The sequence below is a fragment of the Diceros bicornis genome, chromosome 15 (assembly GCF_020826845.1).
Source record: "Diceros bicornis minor isolate mBicDic1 chromosome 15, mDicBic1.mat.cur, whole genome shotgun sequence".
In the NCBI taxonomy this organism is placed as follows: Eukaryota; Metazoa; Chordata; class Mammalia; order Perissodactyla; family Rhinocerotidae; genus Diceros; species Diceros bicornis.
Genome location: NC_080754.1, coordinates 27,077,802 through 27,104,723, shown reverse-complemented (window position 1 = coordinate 27,104,723; position 26,922 = coordinate 27,077,802). Strand labels below are relative to the sequence as shown.

General features: G+C 58.0%; 1 protein-coding gene across 11 annotated transcripts; it reads left to right on the top strand.

The window, feature by feature from the left end:
• Positions 1-967: 967 nt before the first annotated feature.
• TNK2 (tyrosine kinase non receptor 2) lies at positions 968-26,646 on the top strand. Of its 11 annotated transcripts, XM_058556002.1 has the most exons (18): positions 3,469-3,850; positions 7,125-7,305; positions 8,346-8,416; positions 10,266-10,487; positions 11,422-11,574; positions 12,080-12,357; positions 13,838-13,964; positions 14,383-14,529; positions 14,612-14,706; positions 19,777-19,971; positions 21,457-21,548; positions 21,862-21,987; positions 22,125-22,169; positions 22,909-23,300; positions 23,391-24,254; positions 24,357-24,452; positions 24,612-24,739; positions 25,859-26,646. In XM_058556002.1, the coding sequence occupies exons 1-18, from the start codon at positions 3,773-3,775 to the stop codon at positions 25,863-25,865; spliced, it is 3,297 nt and encodes a 1,098-aa protein (XP_058411985.1). In that variant the 5' UTR covers positions 3,469-3,772; the 3' UTR covers positions 25,866-26,646. The 11 variants fall into 11 exon arrangements, with proteins under 11 accessions (XP_058411992.1, XP_058411984.1, XP_058411991.1 ...); XM_058556000.1 differs by having other exon boundaries at positions 3,468-3,850; positions 10,317-10,487; positions 22,909-24,254; XM_058555999.1 differs by having other exon boundaries at positions 22,909-24,254.
• Positions 26,647-26,922: the final 276 nt, after the last annotated feature.

Genomic DNA, 26,922 nt, shown 5'->3' with positions numbered 1-26,922 from the left:
TGAGCTCAGCCCTAAATACCTGGTACTGAGGAGTCAGTGGATGCTTCAGATGCCAGCAGAATGAGAGGGTGTGCATGTGCGGCCTTGGGGCCCTTGGGGCTGGAGGGAGAGGAGGAGCCTCTGCAGTGGGACTTCCTCTGCCAGTAGTGGCCTCACCCCAGCGCTGGGTGACAGAGCCCTGCGTGGGCGGTGTTGGAGGGCTCCTTCAGCAGGGAGTGTGGGCACTCGAGGCGCTCTGCTGAGGCCAGAGAGGTCAGCCCCAGTACTCTGCCCCGCCTGAGCTCCCATGCGCACAGCGCGTCCCGTGCAGTCGTGGGGGACAGGCAGGGAGATGTCAAGGCCGGGTGGAGAAGAGGCGCGGGGCCGGGGCGGCTGCGGCTCGCTCGGTGCCAGAGGCGTGGCTTCCCCGGCCGGCCGCGGAGTGGGCCTGGCGGTTCGCTGGGCGCCGGGTGAGTGGAGCAGTGGAGTGCGGAGGGGAGCGGCAGGGAGCCCGGCAAGTGGGCGCGTTCTTGGAGCCGAGTGGAAGCCCGGCAGGTGGAGGGATGGGCTTCCGGCCCCACTGTTTAGAGGGAGGGGTCTCAGGTCTAGTCAGGACGGGGGCTTCTCCTCTGTGAGCATCTTGGATGGACCCCATTGTCAATGGAATAGGGGGGCTCTTGAACCCCCAGGACCGAAGTGGCCGCGGAGCTCTGGGGTCGTGGAGGCGGCCGAGGGGCTGAGGAGGGCTGTGGCTCTGTGCTCAGGGAGGTCGGGGCCCCCGGCACCTGGCTCTCGGGGGGTCAGCGGTGGCGTGGCGCTGCGGAGAGGCGGCGACTCCTTGGAATGGAGGCTGGGACGGCATGGGGGAGGGGCCGGCCGCAGGCCCAGCGGGAGAGACCGCCCCCGCCAGCTCGGGCTGTGGCCCTGGAGGAGAGGAGGCTGTGGGGTGTGTGCGGGGGCCACGGACCGGGCCCTCCCCGCTGGGGCTTTAGCAGCCTTTGCCGTCCTTTTAGAGGATGCTGGAGGCCCAGCCCCTCAGGACGCAGGGCAGTGACGCCGCCGGTGCCGCTGGAGGGGCGGGGGTGCGGGAGGGTTCTGCTCCCCTCCCTGGCCCTAACGCTGCTCTTGGGGTTCCATGGGGGAGAGATCTGCATATCAGCGCCTGGCTGGGGGCGAGGAGGGACAGCAGGTAATGGGGGAAGTCTAGGGGATAGCCAGGTACCCGGGCTCCTGACTCCATCAGGAGCTGAGGGCCCAGCCTTGCTCTCTGCGGCAGCCTGGCAGGAGTGAGGGGTGTCTTGTGTCCCTGGGCCCCAGGACAGGTCCTGGGGGCTGGCAGGCTGGGTAAAGAAGAGTGGTGTGTTTGTAGGGGGGGAGAGGTGGGGCGAGTCAGGGGTGGTGAATTACTGATGCTGACATTTGCCTTAGTGTCTCTGGGTCCCCTGGGACCCAATTAAGCTGCCCTTTGGGCTTTCTTCAGCCCCATGGGAGCCCCGGAAGCACTGCCAGGATTTGGGTATAGTCTTTTATGGGCACTGAGTCCCTGTGTGCTGGACATTCCCCTCTACTGGCCTTTTGAATAAGCATGTCAAGCCAAATGTCCCGGTTTGCTTTGGAAAAGATGATCCACGTATTTAGGGGGCGATACCCTTCCCTTTGAAGATCAAGCACTTTCTCTCTTGGCCAGCAGAGGGCAGAAGCTGACAGGACAAGGCGGGCAGAGAGGTGAGGGCTCTTTTCCAGGGCTGAGAGAAGGGATCCAGGAGCTGGCCTGAGCTCTGACCCCTGACCATGCTTTGCTTTTCCTCATAACCTCCCACAGCTGGATTGCTGAGCATGCTGCTGAGACTTGTTCTTATCTGATGTCCAAAGAAAGAGTCAGGCATGAGGTTCTAGTGGATTTGGGGCACATCTTTCAGGGGATGGCTAGAATTTTTAATTGGGCCATTCCAATCCAGCAGCCCCCATCATGCAGTAAAGGGAGTAATCCTGCTTAAATTGTCCCTTGAAGTCAGGTCCCTGGGTCTCCTTCAGGGTGGTGCCTGGAGGGAGGGTAGGCAGTAGGCTCCTCTGAGCTGTGGGCATTGTCTGCCAGGGTCTGGGGAAAAGTCAGCTCCAGTGTGACCTCGGCCTGACCTCATCATATCTGTTCCTCTGACCCCAGCCTCAGACTGATGATTCACTTGGACTGAGGGCAGGCTGCACCTGGCTGGTTCCACAAGCATGGGTGGTGGATGACGATGGGGCTAGAGAAGAGGGACTGATTGCTAGGGGTGTCCCCCCTCCCACTCCCCGGGGTCAGACCAGGAAATGGTGTCTCTTCAGATAGCTCCGTCAAGGAGATCAAGCACTGAGAGAGGCCCTGAAAGAGAGCCTGGGATGCTGACTCCCCAAAACTCTCTCACCCCAGCTGCCTACCCCACCAGCCAGCTGGGGCTGCCAGAGCTGTTGGCCAGCTGGATAAGGACAAGAGAGCAGTGTGCAAGAAACAGGGGCTCCCTCGACATGGCTGGGGGGTGGTGCTGAGGGAGCCTGAGAGGACTTCCTGCAGCTGTCAGGTGTGTCTAGGGGCTGTAGGGAGGAGGGGTGTAAGAGCAGCTGGTGCTCTTGAGGAGGGGCAGAGGGATCATTTGTCAGCTCTAGGAACGTAGGGGGCCCACGGGGGCTTGATGGAGTGTCTCCAGTTCCCTTTAGCTGGGGCTGTTGTCTTTGTGTGTGGGTGCTATACATGAGACGTCCTACAGCCTGGAACCCTACAGCTTTGGGGTGGGGGCATCCCAGCAGCGTCTAGGGGCATATTTGTTTGTTTTGAGGGGGCTTTGGGTCTTGGCCAGCTGGTTTGAGGAGGAGGCACCCTGGGGGTTGTGGGCAGCAGACAAGGCAACCCCAGGGAGGGGGAGGAGATTCCTTACCCCCCCACCCCCACCCCTTGTTCTTGGCTAGACTGCCCCACTCTGGCAGGCTGCCGGCCTCCTATTTCCGTCGGGCACCAGGGTAACAGGGCCACATTAGGGCCTGAGCCAGGAGACGCCCAGCCAAGACTGGGACTGTGAGATGGGGGAGGGTCTCTCAACAGTCTGCCTGCAGAGTCCAGGAATGACTCTCTGGGGTCTAAGCCCCCAACTCGGGCTGTGTCCTAGCCCCCACAGCTCCAGACAAGCCTATATGGGGGCCTGCAACCCTTCTTTGTACATTGCTACTTGATTCACTTGCCCCCACCCTAAAATCCCAGGAGTTGTCTGCAACTATGGGGGCTGGGATGGAAGCTAGAGACAGGGGGCCTTGTGTATGGGGAGGCAGGGGGGCCAGCGCGGGTGGCTGGGAGGAAGAGTCCCCCCATTCCCGCCGCCCTCTTGGCAGTGATTCAGAAAGGTCCTTTTTCAGCCAGTGTCAGAGCTGCTCAGCTGGGGAGGGAGGGAGGAGGAAGGAGGGAGGGCGGGCAGTCGGGTGGGGGAGCCAGGGAGTAGGGCTGGAGCTGTGACCACTGCACTGGAGAGAAGACAGAGAAATAGGACAGAGGACCTAGGCTGCAGTCCGCCCAGAGAAGAGCTGATCTGCTCCCTACCAGACTAGCCAGCTGTGGAAACAGCTGTGCAGCTGAGAAAAGGGGCCCACCCTATTCTTCTGCCCCGTTTTCCACCCCTGGTGTGGGATTTTGGGACTCCTGGGGCAGACCTCTGGCTAACTTCCCTTCTGGGCAGAACCTGAAATTCAGGAGCTGACACCCCTGCTCCTCCACTTCTCGGGCCAGAGCCCCAGTGACCCAGTCAGGGGGTCCAGCTCCTCCGTGGAGATGCCAGCAGCTCGTCGGTTCCCTGGCCTAGAGCTCTCCTTCCCTCTCCTGGCCAGACTACGGCGACGGCTATACACAGTGAGTGGGGGGCTGAGGGTGGGGGTCGGGCTGAGCGGGAATTGCATCAGCTTCTCAGAACCAGCGCTTCACTGAGGGCAGAGAGCAAGAGTGCGAATGGCTGAGGGGCACCTCCGGTGAGGGCTTGACAGGGACATCTGGGCCGAGCAGCCTGTACCCTCCGGCTGCTGCATTCTTGTTGTCAAGTGTGTTAGAAAAGTGTATGCGGGAGTGTGCATGCCAGCCACAAGAGCTGCACGCGTCAGACACAGGTGTGCAGGCTCCAGGCTGTGCTGGGGGCCGGGCACACACAGCACTGGAGACTGTCAGAGCTGGGGGAGGCTGCAGCACGCTCACTGCTTCACAGACAAAGACACTTGGGCTGGAGAGGGGGTTAAAGGAGGGGAAGGGACTTGGGGGGGTCACCCTGGGCTTGGTGGTAGAGGCAGTACTGGGACCCTGATGCTTTCTCCTCACCAGGATCCCAGTGTTCATCCCAGTCTTCCCACACACCCATCTGCACAGAGCAGGCCTGTTCCTGGGGTCGGGGAGCAGGGAGAGGAGTGTCCAGCTAAGCAGGGAGATTTGTTAGCTGATGTTTCAGGGAAAAGGAACAGGCCGGACTGTGCTTTCTAAGCAGCTTCAGGGGAGGGGCCTCTGGATCTCCCCCAACCTGACCACCCAGGACACGACTTGGAGCTGTTCTCAGGAGCAGCTGCCTCCTACCCTAGAGGAGTCTAGGAATGGGGAGACTGGAGCCCTGGGACTTGGGGACTGGGAAAGAGGAGGAGGGGGCCTTCAGACCGCTTGCCCTGTGGCAAGCCCCGTCGTATGGCTCGCTGTGTAGGAGGTGGGATCACTTTGCTCCAGGGACAGGGTAGTGACGGTGGAAATGCTGGCTGGCCCTGCCTGGTCACTGCCTAGGTCAGTGATTTTCACAGTGCACCTTGGGGTCTTTCTTCTGGAGAGCAGTGGTGCCCTGCCCTCTGAAGCCCACACCCTGTTGTTTGTAGCTGATGGTTTTGTTGAGGGTAAGTGAGTTAATACAGCTAAATGCTTAGAACTGTGCCCAGCATATAGTTAAGTGTAGTTGAAGTGTTGGAGTTATTTTTATTGTTATTCTTCTTAAATAAAATTAGTAGAAATATTACCTGTTTACTGTGTGTTTGTGTGGATAGTCAGCATAACGCCATCTGTAACATGAAGGAGAAATGAAAGGAAAGGAGTTATAACATTTCATGAATTGCAATGTGTCCGTACATCTGATGTAATAAAGTTGTCAGGTGCTGAGCCCTCCGGTAGAACCACAAAGGCAGTATCTCCAGGTGCTGACTGAGAGGGGAGTTTTGATATAATAAGGACGGGTTGCCTTCAGTGACATTTTTCTGAATAGTGGACAACTTTTGCTAAGTTCTGAACAAAGCAGAGGCCGGTTTTCCCTCAGTTTACACAGTAGGTCCGTTCCAGGAAAATTCAATGTGTATTAAAACTGCAAAAATACTTTTCTATTCACGTGTAAAATGGAATTTGATTTTAGGTTCAGATGATGATAAGCAGATTTTTCACCTGCATGAATTAAGTTGTGTGGGATTTGAGACGAGGTGAGACTGTCCTGGGCATTGGTGGATAACTCGTGTTCTTGTCCCCTACTACCCACTAAATGCCACTAGTGGCCCCCAACATTGTGACAACCAGAAGTGTCCCCTAGGGGGTTGTCAAGCCCTCGTGAGAACCATCTGGGTAAAAGGTTACAACTTAAAGTTTGGAAACCCCCCTCTGGCCCAGCCGCCTTGGTGGAGGAGCCAGGGTTTGAACTGAGGGCTTCTCATTCCCATTTGTCACTCTGAGCTGCCTGGGAAAGGCTGAACTCCTGGCACTGGGTTGGCAGCACCGCTGGGAACTGTGGGGGCAGGAGGCTCAAGCTGGGCCGCAGCTATGAGCGCCTGCTTCTCTTAGTGCAACCTGTGATGAGAGCTGGGGCACAAGGCCACCTCTGAGTTGGGGAGGAGGGGGTCACGGGGCAGCTGACCTTTTGCCTCTTGCCTGTCTTCCTCAGTGGGGATTGAATACCGATCAGGGGCTGGCCTGGCCAAGCCCTCAGCTCGAGGTGTCCAGTGGGTCAGGCTGCTTAGCTTTGAGGGTGCCACCGGCCTCTTTTTTCTGGGCCCAGAGGTCACTCACTGGTGGCCCTTTGGCTGATTGTGGCCTGCACATGTGTTCTGTTTGGGCAGCACATCGCGCGTGTGTGTGCAGTTCAGACATGAATTTGTCGACATAGTTAAAAAGTCGAGAGAAAGATACAACGTTAAGTGAAAACAAGGAACGGAATGGTGTGGGTAACGTGTGAATATTTGTGTGGGGGAAAGGCAAAGTCTGCAACGATTAAGAGTCGTTAATGGCAGCGGGCTCTGGGGATGGGGAGCTAGGTGGCTGTGCAGTGAGGGAGGGAATGAGACTTTATGGTTCCTGTGTGCCTTTTGAATATTTTACCATGTGCATATATTACCTTTACAAAAAAATTTTTAATGGCACAATTTCACATATACATTCAGATTTCTGGTATTTCTTGAAAAAATTGAAAGCTTTGACGACACTGGGCCACAGTCTGTTATGAAAGCTATTGACGGGAGCTGAGCAGTGCTGCCTCTTTGAGCCCCCACCCTCCTTCTTGTCTTCCCCTCACCGTGGTTCTGGTGGCGCTCGAGTGGCAGCCTGTGAAGTGGTCTTTGGATTGGGGAGAGGCTCTGGTGGTGTCAGGCTTTGGGAGGAACTTAGCTAGAGCTCATCTAGTCCAAGCTCTTTCTGTGGGGTCCGTCAGGTCTGGGGAGCCCATGGATGGGTCTCAAGGGATGGTGTATCCACTGCGCACCCCCCCCCCAATTTTTCATTAAAACTTTATGAGTGAGAATGTGTATATTTTCCTGGAGACACAATCGATCGTTTTCATCAGATTCTCAAAGGACTTGTGACCATAGGAGAGTTTCAGAGCCCATGGAGAACCTGAGAACAGAGGGGTTGATCTCAGGTCACTGGGCCATGGACCACAGAATTTGAGGGTAAGACCCTGACTCCAGGGCCTGGGCTCTATCCCAGCTGCCCTAATTCTACCTCTGTTGCTGGCAGGACGGGCCGGGTGAGTATAGGCATTCTATACAGCCCTTTTAGGGGAGACAGTGGTTTGAGTCCTTCCCCGCAGCAGCATAGTAGGATGTGGGTGAGTCCAGGGCACTTGGGGCAGGGTTCCCTGTTGCTCCCTGCATCCCCTGGTCCCTGAGCCGTTCTTCGGTCCCCACAGAGGCTGGGGAGCAGCAGCATGCAGCCGGAGGAGGGCACAGGCTGGCTGCTGGAGCTGCTGTCCGAGGTGCAACTGCAACAGTACTTCCTGCGGCTTCGCGACGACCTCAACGTCACCCGCCTGTCCCACTTTGAGTATGTCAAGAATGAGGACCTGGAGAAGATTGGCATGGGCCGGCCTGGTAGGTGGGGAGGTTGGCCTTGCTTGTCGTTTCCCCACTGACCCTTTACCTCCTCTATCCTCAGGATGGCCAACCTCAGGGAATAGCCCTCCCCCTTTATTCCATGGGCTGGCCTAGCTGAGAACTCTCACTGCCTGTCCAGCAGCCCCCGAGGTGGGGGGAAGGGCATCAGTAGATGCTGCCCACAGTGAGTGCATGAGGACAGTTGGCGGTGGTAAAGGGGATTTGGGGTTTGAGGAGTCTTAAAGCTCTGGCTACCCAGGATTAATTACGCACCGCTTTTTGTTTGTTTGGACATTTGTAGGACGTATTTCTTCTGTCTCCTCCTCCTTTATAAGTGTAGAATTGGGTCTGTTCTCTTCATTTGGAACCCCAAAGTGGTCCATGTCCAGTGATCTCTGGAGAAGGGAAGATAAAAACCCTTAGATACTTTGCTAATTTTCTATTACTCCATCTCTTCCTCTCTTTGTCTCTCTGTCAAAGATCTGCTCTGTAAGTTGAACTCATTTCTTTTCTGTGTATTTATCCTAAAAGTGGTGGTTGTAGCGTCTAGAAAGTCATGGTGTTCTCTGTAGAACATTAGAAACTTATTAATGCATTCAACTTAAAATAGCTAAATAAGTTATAATGTGCTAAATTAGACACTTATGCTACTTTTGGCCTGGATAGTTGGTGTCTGATGCCAGTAACGTAATAAAATTATATGAGAGAAAACTAAAAATTGGGAAAATTCTATCCGTTACTTTGATTTTTTTTTTTTTTTCCCCTTGAGAGTTGGGAAAAGAACAGTACTGTTCAGTTTTGGTGGTTAAACCCCTCCATCTGGTTTGAGAACCACTGCTAGAAGTGGAATGCAGTGGCCGTCTGGTTAATTGCAGCCCCTGGTTGGTTGGGACAGTTTATTTCCTTGGTGTCATTGTGCTGTGTGGTGTCTAGTGGTGGACCCACCTCGGGGACTGAGGAAGCCTGCCAGTGGGCAGCAGCATCTCTGGGGGGTGTGAGCCGCCTTAACCACACAGGTTACCCTTCCCTCCGCGCAGGCCAGCGGCGGCTGTGGGAGGCTGTGAAGAGGAGAAAGGCCATGTGCAAACGCAAGTCCTGGATGAGTAAGGTGTGTGAACAAGGAGCGAGATGGGGTGGGCAGCCTCGCGGGGCCCCACTCTGTTGTCTGTGCTGGGGACCTTCCCCCGTTCCCAGGCAGGTATCATCTCGCACTTTGTACAGACCTCCGTCCTCCAGGGTCTTATCGGGCAGGGTACTTGTAGAGCTGCCTGACTGAGTGTCTGTCTCCGCCAGAGATGGCACGTGAGCGGCCTGCGTGCAGCCATGGCTTCACATCCCTCCCGCTGTGGAGTGCTGGGTGCTTGTTGACAAGTGCCCCGTAACTTGAGCCCTTGCTCTGTCTGAGTGTTGGGGCCAGTGTCCAGCATGGGGTGGTGGGGACTGTCTGGACCTGGGATATCTTTGCTTTGCTTCCCTCCTCCCCCTCCCTAGTCTGTGGAGGGTTTCTCTGGTCATCTGGCCCTGCTGACAGCTTCCTTCCCCTCGGCCTGCCCCCCTGCCCTTTGCCCTAATTTGGGTCTCTGGAGTGGTGAGTCCCTGGTCTGACTCAGTGGAACTTTGCCCATTGTCTGGAAGACAATACCGGAGGAAGTGAACCAGCCAGAGCCTTCCCTCCCCACTTCTGGCCTCAGGGCTGGGGTGGGGGACGGGCAGAGCAGAACAGCTGGAGTGAGATTGGGCAGCAGAGATTTCCTGGCTGTGATCTAGCAAAGGGGCTGTCTCTTGGGATCCTGTGGCCTTTTCTGGGTTTTAGGGTTTTAGGGAAGGATAAGTATGTGGGGCAGGTGAAGCTATGAGGAAAGAGCTGTGCAGTGTGCCAGGATTCAGGGGTCTTGGATCTACTACCGACTCGCAGGAGGCCCCCAGGCCGGATTTGAGGCATGTCTTCAGTAAAATAGTGCTGGCCACGCTTGCCTAGCTCACCTCCCAGGGCTGTGGGGAGGGTCCCTTGTGGTAAAGGCTGTGAATGGCCTTGTCAGCTGAACATTGCTTGCAAACCTAAGGGATTCCAGTTTCTGGGAGGAAGGACAGAGCAGCAGCCAGAAGAGCCCTCCAGATTGGAGACACCCCCTACCCCATACAGATAAGGCTCTTCCAAAGTTGGGGGGCAGGGGTCCAACTGGGCAGAGTCTGCAGCCTGAAGCCAAGGCTTTGGATGCCCTAGTGGGGTGGCCAAGTCAGACTGACGGGGCCAGCTCTGACCTTCAGGGCCTCCTTCTTCCTGTGCGCTGACCTTCGGCCCTTCCCTCTCCAGCCCAGGCTGCAGAGTCTTTGGTAATCTTCCTTCTTTCTGAGCCTCAGCTCTAGGTGCCCCTCCAGAAGCCCAGTTGTCTTCCCAGGCCTTTCCCCAGCAAAGCCTTGCTTCATCTGCACCCCCACACACACTCACGGTCCAACCTCAGGCTCAAATTATCCTCTCCCCTGGCAGGATGAAGGGCAGCCGACTCCCTGGGGAGGGTGGACAGACAGCGCCAAATGGGCAACTCAGAAAAGGGGCCAGGGCTAAAAATGGACGGGGAGGTGGTTGTGGAGGGCCCCTCAGGCTCCTGCCCATCTGCTCGGGTTAGGGCTGGAGTCTGTGCTGGGTAGAGGGGAAAGGGAGGGACGGCTTGGGCAGAAGGTGATGCCTGGAGTGGCTTTAGGTTGTCGCTGACCCCACAGCTGGGTGTGGGGCCACAGTAGCCGCAAGCTACATGCATGTCAGTCCATTTCTGGCACACACCCTGAGGCCAAACTGTGGGTTCCGTTTGGGGGTGTGATCAGGAGGGGGCATGGGCCTGCAGTTTGGCAAAGCCAGGACATATCTGAAGGCCTATCCCAGGACCAAGTGGGGCAGGACTGAGTGACTGGCTCTGGGACCTCAGGGTTCCATCTGGCCCCTGGCTGCCTTCAAACAGGTGTTCAGTGGAAAGCGGTTGGAGGCTGAGTTCCCCCCTCATCACTCTCAGAGCACCTTCCGGAAGACCTCGCCCACCCCAGGGGGCCCAACAGGGGAGGGGCCCCTGCAGAGCCTCACCTGCCTCATTGGGGAGAAGGACCTGCATCTCTTCGAGAAACTGGGAGATGGCTCCTTTGGCGTGGTGCGCAGGGGCGAGTGGGACGCCCCCTCGGGGAAGACGGTGAGCTTTCTGGGTCCTCTGGGGTGAGGCCCTGCTCTGCCCTCTAGGTGGATCTGTCCACTCTGCTGGGACGTAAAGGGAGCTGGGAATAGGTCGCACAGTGGCACGCCCTGGAGTCTGTGCTCAGGTTTAACTAGACACGTCTGTTTCTTTTTTCAGTTATAAAAATAACTTACTTATAATAAAGTTTGGAAACTATTTAAAAAATAAGAAAAAAAATTGCCTGTAATCCTGTCACTCAGAGGAAGCAGAGTTAGCATTTCTGCCTTTTCTCCCTTCTCAGGTATATTGTTGAATTTAATTAAGATACTAATTTTGGATACAGTTTTTAAATCTTGCCCTTGGGTCTTGGTATCATATTTAAAAGTTTCTTGCCAGAGGATAGATAGCTTGTAAACAATAAAGCGTACAGTTCTTGAGGTTACACTCAGGGAATTTTTACATGTGCGTGGACCCATGTAAGCAATGCCCGGATCATGATGGAGAACATTTCCATCTCCCCAGAAAGGCTCCCTCATGTCTCTTCCACTGTGTAGCCCCTTTTTCCAAGGGAAGCCGCTATTCTGACTTCTGTCACCATAGATTAGTTTTTTGGCATTATATTGAAAGCATTTTCCTTTCACACCAAAAATGCTTTTAATATTCCATTTTATTATGACAGTTTAGTATTCTGTTGTCATACTGGTCATCTTTTACCTTATGGTTGCTATTTAACCTGGGCATTCACCCAGGGAGGGGAGGCCCAGCTGATGGCCCCTGGGGGTCAGCCAGCTGTCCTCCCCCAGCCAGGCCACAGGCACCTGTGACATGCTCACCCACCAGGATGAGCAGCTCGGAGGCAGAGATGTTTGAGCTGAGTTGGAGGGAGGAGCCGGCTGGCTCAGCGTTGGTGGGTGGGGTCTGTCCTGATTCTCTGTGATCCCGCTCTGGGCAGGTGAGTGTGGCTGTGAAGTGCCTGAAGCCTGATGTGCTGAGCCAGCCAGAGGCCATGGACGACTTCATCCGGGAGGTCAATGCCATGCACTCGCTTGACCATCGAAACCTCATTCGCCTCTATGGTGTGGTGCTCACGCCACCCATGAAGATGGTGAATACAGGGAGGGGCTGTGGTCTCTGGGCCTCTGGTCCCCCCATCCTCCTGCCTGTGCTGTGGTTACTCCCTTCAGCCTGACGAAGGTCAGAGGTCCCCCAGATCCTGCTTTGGATCCCCTACCTGATACAGCAGAGGGGCTCATGGGCCTGGCCCAGTACTGACGGTGTCCACTGGAGCCATGTCCATCTCTGGATTTTGCTCATGTTCATTGGCAGAGAGTTACACCCATGGGAGGGGCTGGCCCTAGAGTTTAGTTTTTGGAATTTCTAACCTGAGCCTCTTTGGGTTGCTTTTCTGGGCCTCAGTTTCCCACATTGCCTAGAGGGAGAGGCTTGGGAAGCTGTAGGACTCCTAGAGGTCCCCAGAGGACAGGCCAGGAAGGGGCACCGAGCATGGCTCTGGCAGGCCTTCAGGAGAGGGACTGGGAGCCCAGCCTGGGTGCTGAAGGAGGGGCAGGGCTCAGTCATGCTTATTCCTCCTGCCTTCTCTGTGGCCTCAGGTAACAGAGCTGGCGCCTCTGGGATCTTTGTTGGACCGGCTGCGTAAGCACCAGGGCCACTTCCTCCTGGGTACTCTGAGCCGCTACGCTGTGCAGGTGGCTGAGGGCATGGGCTACCTGGAGTCCAAGCGCTTTATTCACCGTGACCTGGCTGCCCGCAATCTGCTCTTGGCTACCCGCGACCTGGTCAAGATTGGGGACTTCGGGCTGATGAGAGCACTCCCCCAGAATGATGACCACTACGTCATGCAGGAGCATCGCAAGGTGCCCTTTGCCTGGTGAGGGGCAGGTGCTGCCAGCTCACAGGGCCTGGACCCCACTCTGCCCCACCCTGGTCCCTGCACACCCAGGCCTCAGCTTCCAAGGCCTTTTATACTCACAGCAGCCCTTGTCTCTTCTGGGCCTGGGCTGCCCTTCTTGTGTGCCCATCTGTTCACTCATCCGTCCAGGAATTCTTGAGGGCCCGTGTGCCAGGTACTGGAATGCACAGGGATGAGTGCTGTGGGGACTTCTAAAGGTTTCCTGGAGAATTCAACATTAAGCTCCTGAAATGTCAGGAGAAGTTAGCCAGGCAAAGACTGGTTGGTAAGCACATTCCAGGTAGAGCTAGCGACAGGCAGGGCCAGACCACGCTGGGCCTCGGAGACTGTCACCAGGGATGTTTACCTGCACACTGGGGTGGTACTTGGCCCTGCCCTCTGTGTGAGCTTATCCTGTGCTGAGACCATCGTGGTCTTCTGGTGTCCGAGGCACCCAAAGGAGAGTGGTCTCCCTGCTTTGGGGTGGGAGGAGTCAGTCTAGTTCTGCTTGCCAGAAAGCCCTTATAATCCAGGATGTACAGTCACCCTGATTAATAACTAACTTTACACTCTGGTGACTGTCCATCCTGGATTATGCCTGTTGTCCTGGGGTAATTAGTAGCACCCCCTTTCATACTCAAGCATGCTGGTTCAGATGGTAAATTATAAGGCCACATTTTTTTATGCAGCACCGTTGAAACAACCCTGTGAAGTGAGCAGGTTGTTGTTATTCCCATTTCACAGATGAGGAACACAAGGTTTAGAGATGTTGAGTGGCTTTCTGTGGGTCCCACCCCCTTTGAATGGCAGGGCCAGCTCATGAGCGATCCCCTGAGTGATCCTCCGATTCCCATCCAGGGCAGCGGCCTCTCACTCTCCGCCTCAGCCTCCCATGGAACACCACTTTGCTGGCTTCACTGCAGGGGTGTTTCTCTTCTTCACCCAAGGGGGAGTTCCGGAGGGAGTGTGGGGATATTTGTGTGAAGCCACTGTGACTGTTCCCACCCATTTTGGTTCTTCCCCAGGCCCTATCCAAATTTCCCACCCACAGCTTCCTGCTGAAATGACCCAAATCCTAGGATCCTGCCCAAAATCTGGAAATTGTCATCCTCCCACCACAGTTAGAAGACAGCCTGAAATCTCTCCCTTCCTCCCCCATGCCCCTGGAGCTTCTGACCTTCTTCCTTTCCCTGCTCCCCTGACCTGGGGCCTTCACCCTCTCCCCGCCCCAGGCTGCGTGTGGATAAGAGACCTGAGCATAGATGATTTACTGCCAGTCTGTGCCTCCCACGGTCAAGAGGTCCTGCCCTGTCCATGTCATACCGTGTCCCCAACACCTGCTGTTGAGCCTGGCACACGGGCCAACTACAATCTTGTTGAATGAGCATTTTATGTCTATTGGGGCTGATGCGGGTAGGGTGATCTGAGAGGCCTTCTGTCTGACCCCTGCCTCTGCCAGGTGTGCCCCCGAGAGCCTGAAGACACGCACCTTCTCCCATGCCAGCGACACCTGGATGTTTGGGGTAACGTTGTGGGAGATGTTCACCTATGGCCAGGAGCCCTGGATTGGCCTCAATGGCAGTCAGGTGAGGGGCTGGGGACGTGCTCCCCATAGGGTGGTGGTGGTGGGGCATTGATTTGATCCCGGGCTCACAACCTAGTTCTCTTGGACTGGCTCTTCTCTGCAGGAGTCCCATCCCCCATACCCTGTGTCTGCATGACCTCTTAGATAGCTGAGTAGAGAGAAGGGCCCCCAGTGATCAGGAGAGGGATGGGCTGGGGTTTGCTCGAATTCTTAGCCCTTGCCACAGCCACCTGTCCAGAGGCCCTAGACCTGGGGGTGAGGGTCAGAGGCCTGGGGATAGGGCCAGCCCCTGTAGGCAGACCTCTTTGGGGTGCAGGCATGGCGGCCTGCACCTCTAGTTATTCCGTGGGCTGGGGGGAAGATGGGAAGTGAAGAGCTGAGTGCTCTGCTTGTCCTCACACTGCACCACCCACCACCAGATCCTGCATAAGATTGACAAGGAGGGGGAGCGTCTGCCCCGGCCTGAGGACTGCCCCCAGGACATCTACAATGTCATGGTCCAGTGCTGGGCTCACAAGCCAGAGGACAGACCCACGTTTGTCGCCTTGCGGGACTTCCTGCTGGAGGTGGGGCCTGGTCTGCCCAGAGGGCTGGGGTATCCAAGCAGGGGTTGGTCCGGGCTGGGCAGTGACCTGTCTCTGCCCCCAGGCCCAGCCCACTGACATGCGGGCTCTTCAGGACTTTGAGGAACCAGACAAGCTGCACATCCAGATGAATGACGTCATCACCGTCATCGAGGGGAGGTAGGGAGCTCGGGGCCGCACCTGCACTGCCTTGAAGGCGCGGGGTGGTGGGGCCTGTGGGTGAGAGCTCTTCTGCCTCCACTGTCCCCCGGTGACCCACAGGCTGTGGTGGGCCAGATCCAGCCTCGGGAGAGGGCAGGCCTGCATCCACCCGAGTGCTCGGAGTTAAGTACGCAGGTGCTGCCGCTCCCCGGGGATTTCCCTGTCTAGCACCGCGCCGCCTCCACCACCACCACCCAGTTCCCACCTGGCTCTAGCCCTGGCTATGTGCATCAGGGCCAAACTGCCCTTGTGGTGTTATGGTGAGGCATAGGAAGTGGCTCAGCCTGGCCTCAAGGCCACAGCTGGGGACTCTGGAACTCTTGAACATTCCTCTTGTAGTCCTGCCCTCTCCTCCCTACCTCCTCCCAGGGTAAGGACTCTTAACTACCCACCTGGGTGCCTTTCAGTACCCAAAGCAGCCCCACCCTCTTCCTGGCAGCCTCTGCCCTCCCACTGAGCCCCACTGCTCCTTCCTGGGGCTCCCCTCCATCCTCTGCTGCCCCCGCCTCCACCTTTCTGTCCCCAGTCTCCCCTCTCAGGGCTTCGATTCCTGCACCCTCCCTCTCCCTCACACCTGGCAACACGAGTCTCTGCCCACAGGCAGCATCTCCTGAGTCACCCTCTCCTACCTGCAGCCCCCGCAGTTCAAGCCACCTGCCCTGGAGGCCCCACCCACCATCACCCCACCCTCTGTTATCTGATCCCCAGGGTGTCGGAGAAACTGGTTGGGGCAGGGCAGGCTTGAGATGCCTTTGGCGTAGGGGGTGAGCATGGAGGACCAGGAAGAGGAGTGATGCAAAGGAAATTCCCTGTGCTCCCGGCTTCTCTGACTCAGAGCCAGGCAGGGATGGGGGCAGGGGCTGCTTCCCACAGAGCCCTTTCTACCTGGACTTCAGATTTGGGGGTCTGCAGCCTTTGGTTAAACCTGGTGCCTCATGGGGGTTGTGAGAGGGGAGAGCCTCTGGGTCTGGGTCAGAGTGATGGCGTAGGCCCTGGAACCCAGGCTGGTTGTGGAGGAACGTGACCTGCACCCACTGTGGACCCAGCACCTCTTGCCCCGACCAGGGCCCCCCTGTCTTTGGGCCCAGTGTCTGGGACTAAGAATGGCATACCAACAAGTTGCATTGGGCCGGGGGGGTCTGTGGTCAGGGAGTCAGTGGTGTTGGACGGAAGCAGAAAGCTTCTAGAAGGAGAGAGGCTTGGGGGACAGGAAGGAATGTAGTCTGTGGTTTGGAGCTGAGGGGCCAGGGAATGGGTGGCAGGCGTGGCACTCTGGGGAGCAGTCTGGAAATAGGAAGACCAGCCTGAGGGCCACTCTGGAGGTACATGGCAGGACCTTAAGTCAGAAGTCCAGGCCTACAACCATTCCCACCTCCAGGAGCCAGAGGGCCTTGGACCTGACCCCTTTCGTGCCATGTAGTCCCCAGGTCTTTACTTCCTCCATCCCTTGCTTTCAGTGGGGACCTGTGTGCCAGGGCCCCATGTTCCCTGGGGGATGACTTAGGAGCTTCCTGAGAAGCTCAGGGTGTTTCTGGGGCGTGTGTCTCTGGAGCTAGCGCCCTGGGTCAGCACTGGAGGTGAGGAGAGGTCAGGACAGCCGCTCCTCCTGGGAGGCCACCGTGGGTGTGCCCTGCCCCGCCCTTCCGTCTCAGGCTCCAGTTGGCCCCAGCTGCTAGCTCTGCTGCTGCCTTCCAGTGTGGGCTCGCTGGGCTCCACCTCCAGGGCCACCAGCCCGACTTGGACCATAGCGCCTGCCCTTGGTTCCTGGAGCTGCTCAGGAGGTGGGAGGTGAGGGGCAGGAGGCCACGACAGCCGGTGAGGCTTTGGGAGTGGGCCTGTGTGTCGGTGGTACCACAGCTTGACCTCTGCCCCCTTGTTTTCTCGGGGCCTGAATATCTGTGTTTGTTTGGCTGGCTGTGTGTCCATGTCTTCGGGTGGATGGGCTTTCTGTTCCTGTGCGTCCCTTTGGGTCCAGGTTTGTGTGTGTGGGTCTCTATGTGTTTCTCCGCCTGCTCTCAGCCTGGCTCTCAGCTCTCTCCGCATCTGTGCTCTGCTGTCAGTCTCAGATCCCTGCTTGTGGCTCTGTCTCCGGTATTTGTTTCCTAGTCCAGAGTCTGGGAGCCCCCTTGCCCCTGGCTCTGACTTATTCTGTAGGCCCAGTGCTTCTCGGGGGACCAGGCAGTGGACAAAGAGGAGACCTAAATGCTCTGTCAGCCAGGCATGTGAGGCTCTGTTTAGACTGAGGGACCGTGATGACTGCTCTTTCCCAGGGGGTCTCATTGGGAGGCTGGGATGCTGGCAGCACTTTCATGTTCTGTTTTGTGGAACTGGAGAAGAGGGACAGAGGTTTTGAAATCCATTTGCAGGTCCTTGGCCTGGCCTGGTCCCTGGAGCCTCTGTTTCCTGTTGTAGGTGGGGGAGGGGGAAGCAAGGGTCTGTGCTGTCCCTCGAGGCCAGGGGCTGCCTGGGACACCCGGAGAGAAGTGGGCTAGCTGGTGTTTTGAGCAGAAAGTTCAAGCAACGTTTGTCAACCTTTTCTGGCCTCCCTTAGGCAGGACTGGGACAAGGACTGACACTTCTGGTCCCCAGTAGAGCGGGGCAGCCTTAGGCAGTTCTCAGCCCAGGCCTCAGTTTCCCAGGTGCTGCCTCACCTCTTGCTTGTCCCAGGACGCTGACAGGCAGCAGGAAATAGAAAACTCGCGCCGGGGGTGCTGGGCCTTCTCTCACTCCCTCAGGGACTCCCCGTCTGTGTCTGTCTTTGCTGCAGTGACTGCCCGATTGCCTGGCCCTGCTGTTGCCGTGGAGACTCTGGCCTGTTCTCTGAAGGGCAAGTCAGAGTGTGGCCAGAGCAGGCCGGGTGGGAAGGAATGGCCTCGGTTCTCTCTGGGCTGCTGGTACCCCAGCCCCACCGAGCCTCAGAGGGGATGGGTGGGCAGTGCAATGTAGCCTTGGCCATCTCGGGACTTACATTTGAGCCTTGTCAGGAGGATGCTGCTTCTGAGTGTTTGGATGCAATTCCCAAAGAGATCTCTTTCTTACACGTAGTCTGTGCTCCAACTCCCCCTCCCCGAATAGCAAAGACGTTTTTGAGAAGTGGCATCAGGACTGCCAGCAGTCGTGGGGGCTCTTGCCTCAGCCATACCTGTAATAAAGGGAGGTGGGCTTGGCTCTCTCCTCCCACTCAGAAGTGGGTCCGAAGGAGGCTTCTGTGTGAGGAGCTTGGCTGTGTTGGCAAAAGGAGAGGAGCAGAGGGAGTGACCTCCTGTCAGTCTGGCTTTGCTCAGGGTCCACACAGCGGGACGTGGTCATGGGGTAGACCTGGCCTTGAACGTGAATCCATTCTACTCTGCACTGCATCTCTGCCTCAGCTGCGTTTCTCACCCAGGTTAATGAGCACCTCTGAAGAGGTGTGGAGAGCAGAGTCCAACGTCCAGCCCTGGGTTGGTGCCTGAGACAGTTCCGTGAAGGGGCACACGGAACCCAGGTCGCCAGTGGTGTTGGGGGAGCACAGCAGCGGGGTACCCTGGTGCCAGGCTTTCTTCCCTGCCCCGCTTCACAGGAGGTCCTTGACCTCAACTGGCCCTGGGTGGGGGGTTCTCTTCTTGGAATGGCTCTGCTAAATTTGGATGGGCTTTGTCCCTTCCCGGGTATTGTCCTCTCTTCTTCCTTTCTTTCCTGCCCTTCCCACCCAGAGGGCAGGGTGGTAATCACAGGGTTGCTGTGTCTGTGGTGGGCTGGTCAGCGGCCTTGTTTACAAGGAGGCTGGACTCCTACCCCTCCCCCACCCCACCTCTCGGCTCCCCAAGGACTGCTGTGTCGTGGGGTTCAACTTTTGCTCTCTGAAACAGGCGGTGTGGGGGTCACGCTGCCCCAGGGGGCTGCATCACCTCACAGAGGAGGGTCCAAGTGCTCAGGCCTCGCTGCCTCCTTGCAGCCTCCATCCTCCCCCACCTTCTCCAGTCTGGCTGCAGTTTGGAGGGGACCTTTCTTTACGCTCCTGGCCACGGACAGGTGACGTACAGGTGGCGAGTTGACTGTGAGGGCACGCAGTTTGGTGCCACATGTGTCCACCACAGCAGCATGATGCTGTCGCCACCTCTGCCTGAGCCCAGATTCTGCCCACGTTCTCAGGTGTGAGTAATCCCTGTTGGCTGTTTAGCATTCGAAGCCTCCAGGAGGGTGCTCTGTTCTTTCTTGCCCGCCTGCCCCCACCCCCAGTCCAGGCTTAGGCCGCGTTCAACTGGTTTTGTATCTGAGGTCAGAGTGAGGGGTTGGCGGTCCCACAGTCCAGCCACACTGGGAGGTAGGTTCCCTTCTAGACCCCTTGTTTAAGACGAGGAGAGCTCCCAAGGAGGGAGATGGGGACAAGGGTGAGGGTCCCACAGCCCTGCCAGGGGGTGGCAGAAGGCATTAGAGACACGTAAACTGGTGGCGTGAAGGTGTGGGTTGCCCCAGGTGCTTCCAGACGCGTGAAGGGCTGAGTGCAGGAGGTGGGTCCTGGTTGGAGGGCTTGGCCCCGGCCCACTGCTAAGGCCATGGTGCTCCCTTGGGCCTCTGCAGCTCAGAACTCCCGGAACCGGCTGAAGAGTGAAATTGGGTGGTCAGAAGAGGACTGGGGCCCAGGCTTTGCCAGAGGGGAGGGAGGAAAGGAGGTACTGTGAGAAGGGCACTGGCTTTACAGGTCGACAACTGGATTTGAATCCTGGGTTTGCCACAATCTTTCTGGTCACTGTAGGCAAGTCATGTCACTTGTTTGAACCTGTTTCCTTATTTGTAAACTATAGGAAAAGCTGTCTGATCCACGTAGGTAGCTTAGGGTAAAGGCTGTGTGCAAATAGCCAGGCCCATCCTGGGGGAGAGGCAGGTCATGGGGGGTTGCTGGGAGGAGGTGGGGTGATTCTGGGGCCGTAGCCCTCTGCTGAGGTGGTCAGGTATCGTGGCTAAAGAAAGCTTGGTATGAAAAGGGTCCCACTCCTTGGGGCCGTCCCACCACGCCCTGGTGTTCACCATGTCATCTCTCTTGGGCAGGGCTGAGAATTACTGGTGGCGTGGGCAGAACACGCGGACACTGTGTGTGGGGCCCTTCCCTCGCAATGTGGTGACCTCTGTGGCCGGCCTGTCGGCCCAGGACATCAGCCAGCCGCTGCAGAATAGCTTCATCCACACAGGGCATGGCGACAGCGACCCCCGCCACTGCTGGGGCTTCCCCGACAAGATCGACGAGTGAGTACCGGGCAGGGCCCTGCCTGGGGCTCAGGGCCAGCAGCCCCTCCCTGGGACTCAGGCTCTTGTGGCTTCCGAGGTCCCCATCGTGACCGTGGGGGGAGTCTCTCATTGTTCAGCAGCTTTTACCTGTAGGCAGAGCTGAGATTAGGAGCTTCAGAGGATGGATCCACACTCCATTTGGTGGAAAGGCCTCCAGGGGCCGCAGCCTAGCCCCACCCCGGCACGCTGGCTATAGGGACATGGACTTGGGCACAGCCTTTGGAAGTGTTAAGTAGGAAAACTTCTCTAATGACCCCCAGCGATTGAGTAGCAGTTTCCTTTCTCCTGCTGAGAGTACCAGAGTGCTGGGGACAGGAGCTGCTGGGTCAGGCCTAGGGCACAAAGGCAGACAGAACTCGCTGTGAGGAAACCTCAGAGGGAAGGTTAGGCAGCAGCTCAGCGCCCCCACCCGCCTGCTCACTTCAGGGAAGGGGTTTCGTCTTCTCGAAGTGAAATGATGAGGTCAATGGGGGGGGGGGGCTCTGGGGAGGACACAGAGGAGAAGAATTAGTCACTTCCTGGGTGCCCCGCCCCAGGGAGCCACCTGGCAACTTCTCAGCCCAGGCCACCATGCCTCCCTGCTGGCCCCAGGGGGCTTCCGGGCCACGCTCTCTGCAGCTCTCTCTCCTCTGACTTCTCCTGACACAGGTTTCTGCCCCCAAGGAGTGTGCTGAGGCAGGCCCTTCACCCCCGTGCCCCACCACACCAGAACACTAAGCTCTGGGAGGGTGGCCTGTGTCTCTCGCTCACAAGAGCCAGGCGAAGGCCTGAGAGAGTTGGGGCAGGAGAGCACAGACACCCTCCAGAAGGAGGCCCGGCACCCTCTGCCCCGTTCCTGGTGTGCCGTGACCAGCCCAGCCCCATTCCTCTGGGCTTTAATCAGCCCCAGTGACTAAGTCCCAGATCCTCACAGTTGGCACAGGGGTTGAGGGTGCATCGGGAGCAGGATGGGTGGCCCAGCCCCTACTGCGCCTCCTGGCAGTGGGGCAGAAGGATGCCTCCCGCCCACCCTGACCAGGAGAGTGCAACCCCCATGCCCCTGGGCCTGGTAGGGGAGAAGAGAGTGTCAGCAGGTGGCCTCCAGGCGTGGGTTGGTGTGCCGTGGGGGTTGCAGAGGGCCAGCTCTGCCCTTGTAGGGTCTTCTCGGAGCCCATACAGTCCTAGGCTTTTCAGCCCGCAGTCAGGAGCTCTTTGTCTGCCCTCTCTCCATGATACCCTCCCCTGCATACAGCTTAGATCTGCAGAAGGGAGCTACTGGGAGTTGCAAGTGCTGTGCTCGAGACCCAAGTCTGCAGGGGGCTAGGACGAGGTGGTCCCCTGGACACACACAGGTTTTTGTTTTCCGCTTGACCCTGTGGGACAGCCCGGCATCTCCTGCAGAGATTCCTCACTGCTGCCCTCCACACCCTTTCCCCACCCCCTGACCTGGTTCTCTCCCCGCAGACTGTATCTGGGAAACCCCATGGACCCTCCCGACCTGCTGAGCGTGGAACTGAGCGCCTCCCAATCCGCCCAGCATCTGGGAAGGGTGAAAAGTAAGAGCCCCAACTTCCCGGCGTCCCCCGGCTCATCAGCCTCCCACGAGGGGCACTGTCTTCTCAGGCCATCCTGAGCCGGCTGTTCTGGCTCTGGAATGGTTGGGTCAGCACAGCAAGGGGACAGCTGTGTCCCTGGCTCCGGCTGGGCGTGGGGTGGAAGATGAGAGGCAGCTGTATCCGCCGAGGTGGGCATCCTCGGTCACTCCTGCGTTGGCCTGCCCGCCTCAGCTTCCCTCCTCCCTCCTCCTTCCCGCCGTGCTCAGATCCTGGCTTTCCTCACTGCCCCCTAATCCTGTTCTCCTCTCCCGAGCCAAAACCACCCCACGGGCTTCATCTTGGCCAGGAGCCTCATCCATCTCCCGGATCCTGGGCCTGTCGTTCCGGAACACGGTTTTCCCATCCTGCCGCCCCATTGCTTCCCATTGCTGTTGGGTTTGTACGTCACTCGCCCCTATTCACGGCTCTCTTTCTCTCCCTCCCTACTCTCTGCCCTCTCGTCTGGCTGTCTTCCCTCCCTGTCCTCTGTCTCTCCTGCTCTGCCCTCCTCTACTCTCCGCATGGCCTTTCTTGCAGGGGAGCCTCCACCTCGCCCACCTCAGCCTGCCATCTTCACTCAGAGTAAGTGGGGCCGCTCTTGGTGCCTCGGCCCCCGCCCCCTCTCTCCTCTCTTTCTTCCTCTCCTCCTGGAAGGTACAGAGCCCTGGCGGGTGGGCTGGGTGGGAGTGGAGTGGGTGAATGCTGGGAGCTTTGCTGCTGACCAGGCCCAGCATGCCTGCCTCTCCCCCACCCCAAAAGCCTGGGCTTCTGAAGCATGTGTGGTCCTGGCGCCCACCTCCGCCTCTCTCTGCCATTGCCTGGCCCTGTCCCACTCCCTTTGGGACCTGCAGAGGCTGTGTCTGGGCTTTCACGGCGGTGGGTCAGGAGCTCTGTCCTCTCCAGGGATAAGTTCTGTTGCCCTTGATGGTGGGGGGGATATCCCATAGCCCCCTGCCTGCACTAATGGTCTGCCGTAATGGGGTGGGATAGGGATTACTAACCAGGGCCCGTGAGCAGGGGTGTTTGGGCTCGTGTGTTGATGGAGGGGGCATCAGAGGCAGCCAAGTGTGGGGTGTTCCTTGCTGTAGCTGAGATGGAGGCACGGGTTCCATGTAGAGGGCTGACGGCGTCCAGAGCACGTTCAGCCCTCCTGTGTGAATAGGGTCGGTGTGCATTGAGAATTTTGGCCGCTGAGGGCTGACCTTGGGAGGAAGTGGGAGTGGGGAGTTGGTGGGGGATAGTTGGCTTTCTTCCCCACAGCCACCTTCCCTGTCCCCCTGCCTAATGCTGCCTCCCTGTCGGGGTCTCCCTTCCATCGCAGAACCAACCTACGACCCAGTGAGTGAGGAGCAAGACCTCCTGTCCAGCGACTTCAAGAGGCTGGGCCTGCGGAAGCCAGGCCTGCCCCGCGGGCTGTGGCTGGCGAAGCCCTCGGCCCGGGTGCCGGGCACCAAGGCAGGCCGCGGCAGCGGTGAGGTGACGCTCATTGACTTCGGCGAGGAGCCCGTGGTCCCAGCCCCGCGGCCCTGTGCGCCCTCGCTGGCACAGCTGGCAATGGATGCCTGCTCCCTGCTGGACAAGACTCCGCCTCAGAGCCCCACACGGGCACTGCCCCGGCCTCTGCATCCCACGCCTGTGGTGGACTGGGATGCACGCCCACTGCCCCCGCCTCCAGCCTACGACGATGTGGCCCAAGATGAGGATGACTTTGAGGTCTGCTCCATCAACAGCACCCTGGTGGATGCAGGGGTCTCTGCTGGGCCCAGCCAGGGCGAGACCAACTACGCCTTTGTGCCCGAGCAGGCACGGCTCCTCGCTCCCCTGGAGGACAACCTGTTCCTCCCGACCCAGGGTGGGAGCAAGCCGCCCGACTCGGCTCAGACCGCAGAGATCTTCCAGGCACTACAGCAGGAGTGCATGCAGCAGCTGCAGGTCCCGGCTGGCTTGCTGGTCCCCTCGCCCAGCCCGCCAGGCGATGACAAGCCCCAGGTGCCCCCCCGGGTGCCCATCCCCCCGAGGCCCACACGCCCACGTGGTGAGCTGTCTCCAGCCCCCTCAGGCGAGGAGGAGATGGGGCGATGGCCTGGACCTGCCTCCCCTCCCCGGGTGCCTCCCCGGGAGCCCTTATCCCCTCAAGGCTCGAGGACCCCCAGCCCCCTGGTGCCACCTGGTAGCTCCCCGCTGCCACCCCGGCTCTCAAGCTCACCCGGGAAGACCATGCCCACCACTCAGAGCTTCGCCTCGGACCCCAAGTATGCCACCCCCCAGGTGATCCAGGCCCCTGGCCCACGAGCTGGTCCCTGCATCCTGCCCATCGTCCGCGATGGCAAGAAGGTCAGCAATACCCACTACTACCTGCTGCCTGAGCGCCCCCCCTATCTGGAGCGCTACCAGCGCTTCCTGCGTGAGACCCAGAGCCCTGAAGAGCCAGCCCCCCTGCCTGTGCCCTTGCTGCTGCCTCCACCCAGCACCCCAGCCCCTGCCGCCCCCACTGCTACTGTTCGACCGATGCCACAGGCTGCCCCAGACCCCAAGGCCAACTTCTCCACCAACAACAGCAACCCAGGGACCCGGCCACCACCCCTGAGGGCCACCACTCGGCTGCCACAGAGGGGCTGCCCTGGGGACGGGCCAGAGGCTGGACGGCCAGCAGATAAGATCCAGATGGTGAGTATCAGGCCTGGCTGTCGAGTGAGGAGGGGCAGGGGCCCCAGGGACACAGAGAAACGGGCCCAAGTGGTGCTGACAGGTGGGGGTGGGTGTGCCCAGCTGCAGGCCATGGTGCATGGGGTGACCACAGAGGAGTGCCAGGCAGCCCTGCAGAGCCACAGCTGGAGCGTGCAGAGGGCTGCCCAGTATCTGAAGGTACCACCACCTCCTGCCCACTCTGGCTTTCAGGGACCCTGAAGACTGGTTCTGCTGCTCTCCCCAGCCCTCACCCCCCACCTCTGCTCTCCTCTGCCCCCACCTTGGTCTGGTGCCCCTCAGCCCGTGTGTCCCATGGCACCACCCTCTGCTCCTCAGGTGGAGCAGCTCTTTGGGTTGGGTCTGCGGCCGCGAGGCGAGTGCCACAAAGTGCTAGAGATGTTCGACTGGAACCTGGAGCAGGCCGGCTGCCACCTCCTGGGCTCCTGTGGCCCAGCCCACCACAAGTGAGCAAGCCCCACCCTGCCCCCTGCCTGTCCCTGGAGGGCTGTCCTGGGGCACACCACTCCAGGAGAAAGCCCAACACCTTGAGGCCACTCATGGCCAGGAGACACAGGGCTCCCCAGCCGAGCGGAGGGAAGGCGGGCCCCAATCCTGGGGCACAGACAGTTCTGGGGGAAAACAGTTTCTCTTAAGTGCGTTTATTTAGACTTTTTAGCACGTGGTTGTAGTGAACTAATGAGTGAAAAGGGAATCAGCATCTCTCGTTGCAGGGGGCTCGCTTCCCGGGCCTCTCCCACAGCGCCCCGGAGCCCGTGCCAGGAGTTCAGGACCCAACGATTTACACAAATATTTCTCATCTTTTCATTTCATATTTCAGTTTAAAGTAACAGAGTTTTAATGCCTTTTTAAAGAAACATCTAACAAAAAAAAATCTTTCCTATAAAAAATTCATGTGTATATATAACAAAATATCTAGATATATAAATAACATACAATGATATATATAGTATCACTATGTATATATGAAAATTTTATCAAGTCAAAAGTGCTGAAATGGGTAAATGCCAGCATCATCCCAGGAGAGGCGCTGGTGGGTGTGGGTTTCAGAGTCGTTGGGCTCTGGTGGCGGACAGACGGCCTGAGTTAGAGCCCTGCCTTCTGCTCATGGGCGGCGTCAGCCCCACACGGGTCCTGATCTCTTGAGGTCCTTGTCTGTAAATGTGTATGAGTGATGGTGCCCACTTCACAGCAGTGGTTAGAAGAATCAGGAGAGCTGCGTCTGTCGTACCACACAGCAAGTGCCTGGCACACGGGACACCGTCATTGAACGTTAGCCATTAGCTCGTGCTTATTCTTATTAACTTGCGTTCAAATAAACTTAGGCTTTATTGTGCCTGTCGCCTTCAGATGCTCTAATACACAGGACTGCTTATCTCGTATTTTTAGTTTATTAGAGTAAAGAAAAAAGGCATCCCAAGATGATAAGTTTCAAAATTATTGCCTAGAACTACCAGTTTTCAACTGATTTGCCTGTCACTGAGAGGCGCTCTCAGTGGCCACCCACGCTGGACATCCCAGACTCTGTTGATGGAGGGCCTTTCTGGTTGTTTCCGATCCTTTAGGCGCTGAGACATCTGGAGAGCCGGAGGGTCTGCCCTGAAGGAATCACTTGAGCCTGTCCATCTGACAAGGGCAGGGAGATGCTCTGCCCAGGCCTGGAGGACCTGCTGCCACCTGCTGCTCCCAGTGGCACAGTGAGGCCAAGGCAGCAGGAGCCTGGGAGCCCCGTCTTGCCTGTTCCTCCCTCACCCAGCGCTGGCCCTGCAACTTCGGTTTAGCCCTCAGTGCCCCCAGCCAAGGTGCAGGAAGGGGCCCCGAGAAGGCAGGCCTGAGGGTGGCCTCAGCAGGCCCTGTGGCTGACCTGCCTCTGGCTCCAGTCCCTGGCAAGGCCTGGGGCTGGAGTGTGTCCCCAGGCAGGGAGGGTGTGTTGGCTACACAGAAAGGTGGACCAGTACCTGGCAGGCCCTTCCCAGGGCTGGGCCCTTCTCCATGGAGCCCCTGGTGGGCAGTTGGAGTGTCGGACAGAATGTGACTTATGGCCTCGCCATGGATGTGTTATGGGACTTGGCTGGTCTTAGAATCTTCTGCCTGGAAATAGCCTGAGGTGGCTCAGGAAGCAGAGCAAGGGTGCCAGATCATTCTGTGGCAGGGACCAGGGCCCAAGGCCCCAGGGTTGGAAGGAGACCAAGAGGGTGGCTGCCCTGGAGGGACACCAGTGCTTCCTCTTTGACCCAGCTCTTCCCCTGTGCTGTTCCGTGTTTTCCCACCAGCCTCTGTTGCCAAAGTTGCTGCCCCAGCTATGGATACCTGCTTCTTCCAGAGAAATAAAGTTAATTTCTATTTTATGTTACTTACTTGTGTCTGTGTGTTTCTTTGCCTCGTGGTCAGCAGCCACTGCCATCTGTCCAGGGCAGCAGGCCTCATAGCACCACCTGTGGACAGAGGGAGGAAGTGCAGGCCTGGTTGACCCTAAGGTCTCTCCCCTTGCAGAGCCTCCACCTGATGTCAGTGACTTGCAGCCCCATGTTTTTGCTGTAGAGTTCCCTAAGGCAGGATACACTGCAGGAGAGTACAGCAACTCAATTAGCTCAAGCTAAGCCAGAAACTTTAGTAATAGGGAAGTCTG

Excerpts from the sequence above, each read along its gene's own strand:
- TNK2 (XM_058555999.1), top strand. The coding sequence starts at position 3,773 with ATGCCAGCAGCTCGTCGGTTCCCTGGCCTAGAGCTCTCCTTCCCTCTC. Across the intron at positions 10,488-11,421 it reads ACGCCCCCTCGGGGAAGACG|GTGAGTGTGGCTGTGAAGTG; the intron begins GTGAGCTTTCTG and ends CGCTCTGGGCAG. Across the intron at positions 12,358-13,837 it reads CGCAAGGTGCCCTTTGCCTG|GTGTGCCCCCGAGAGCCTGA; the intron begins GTGAGGGGCAGG and ends TGCCTCTGCCAG.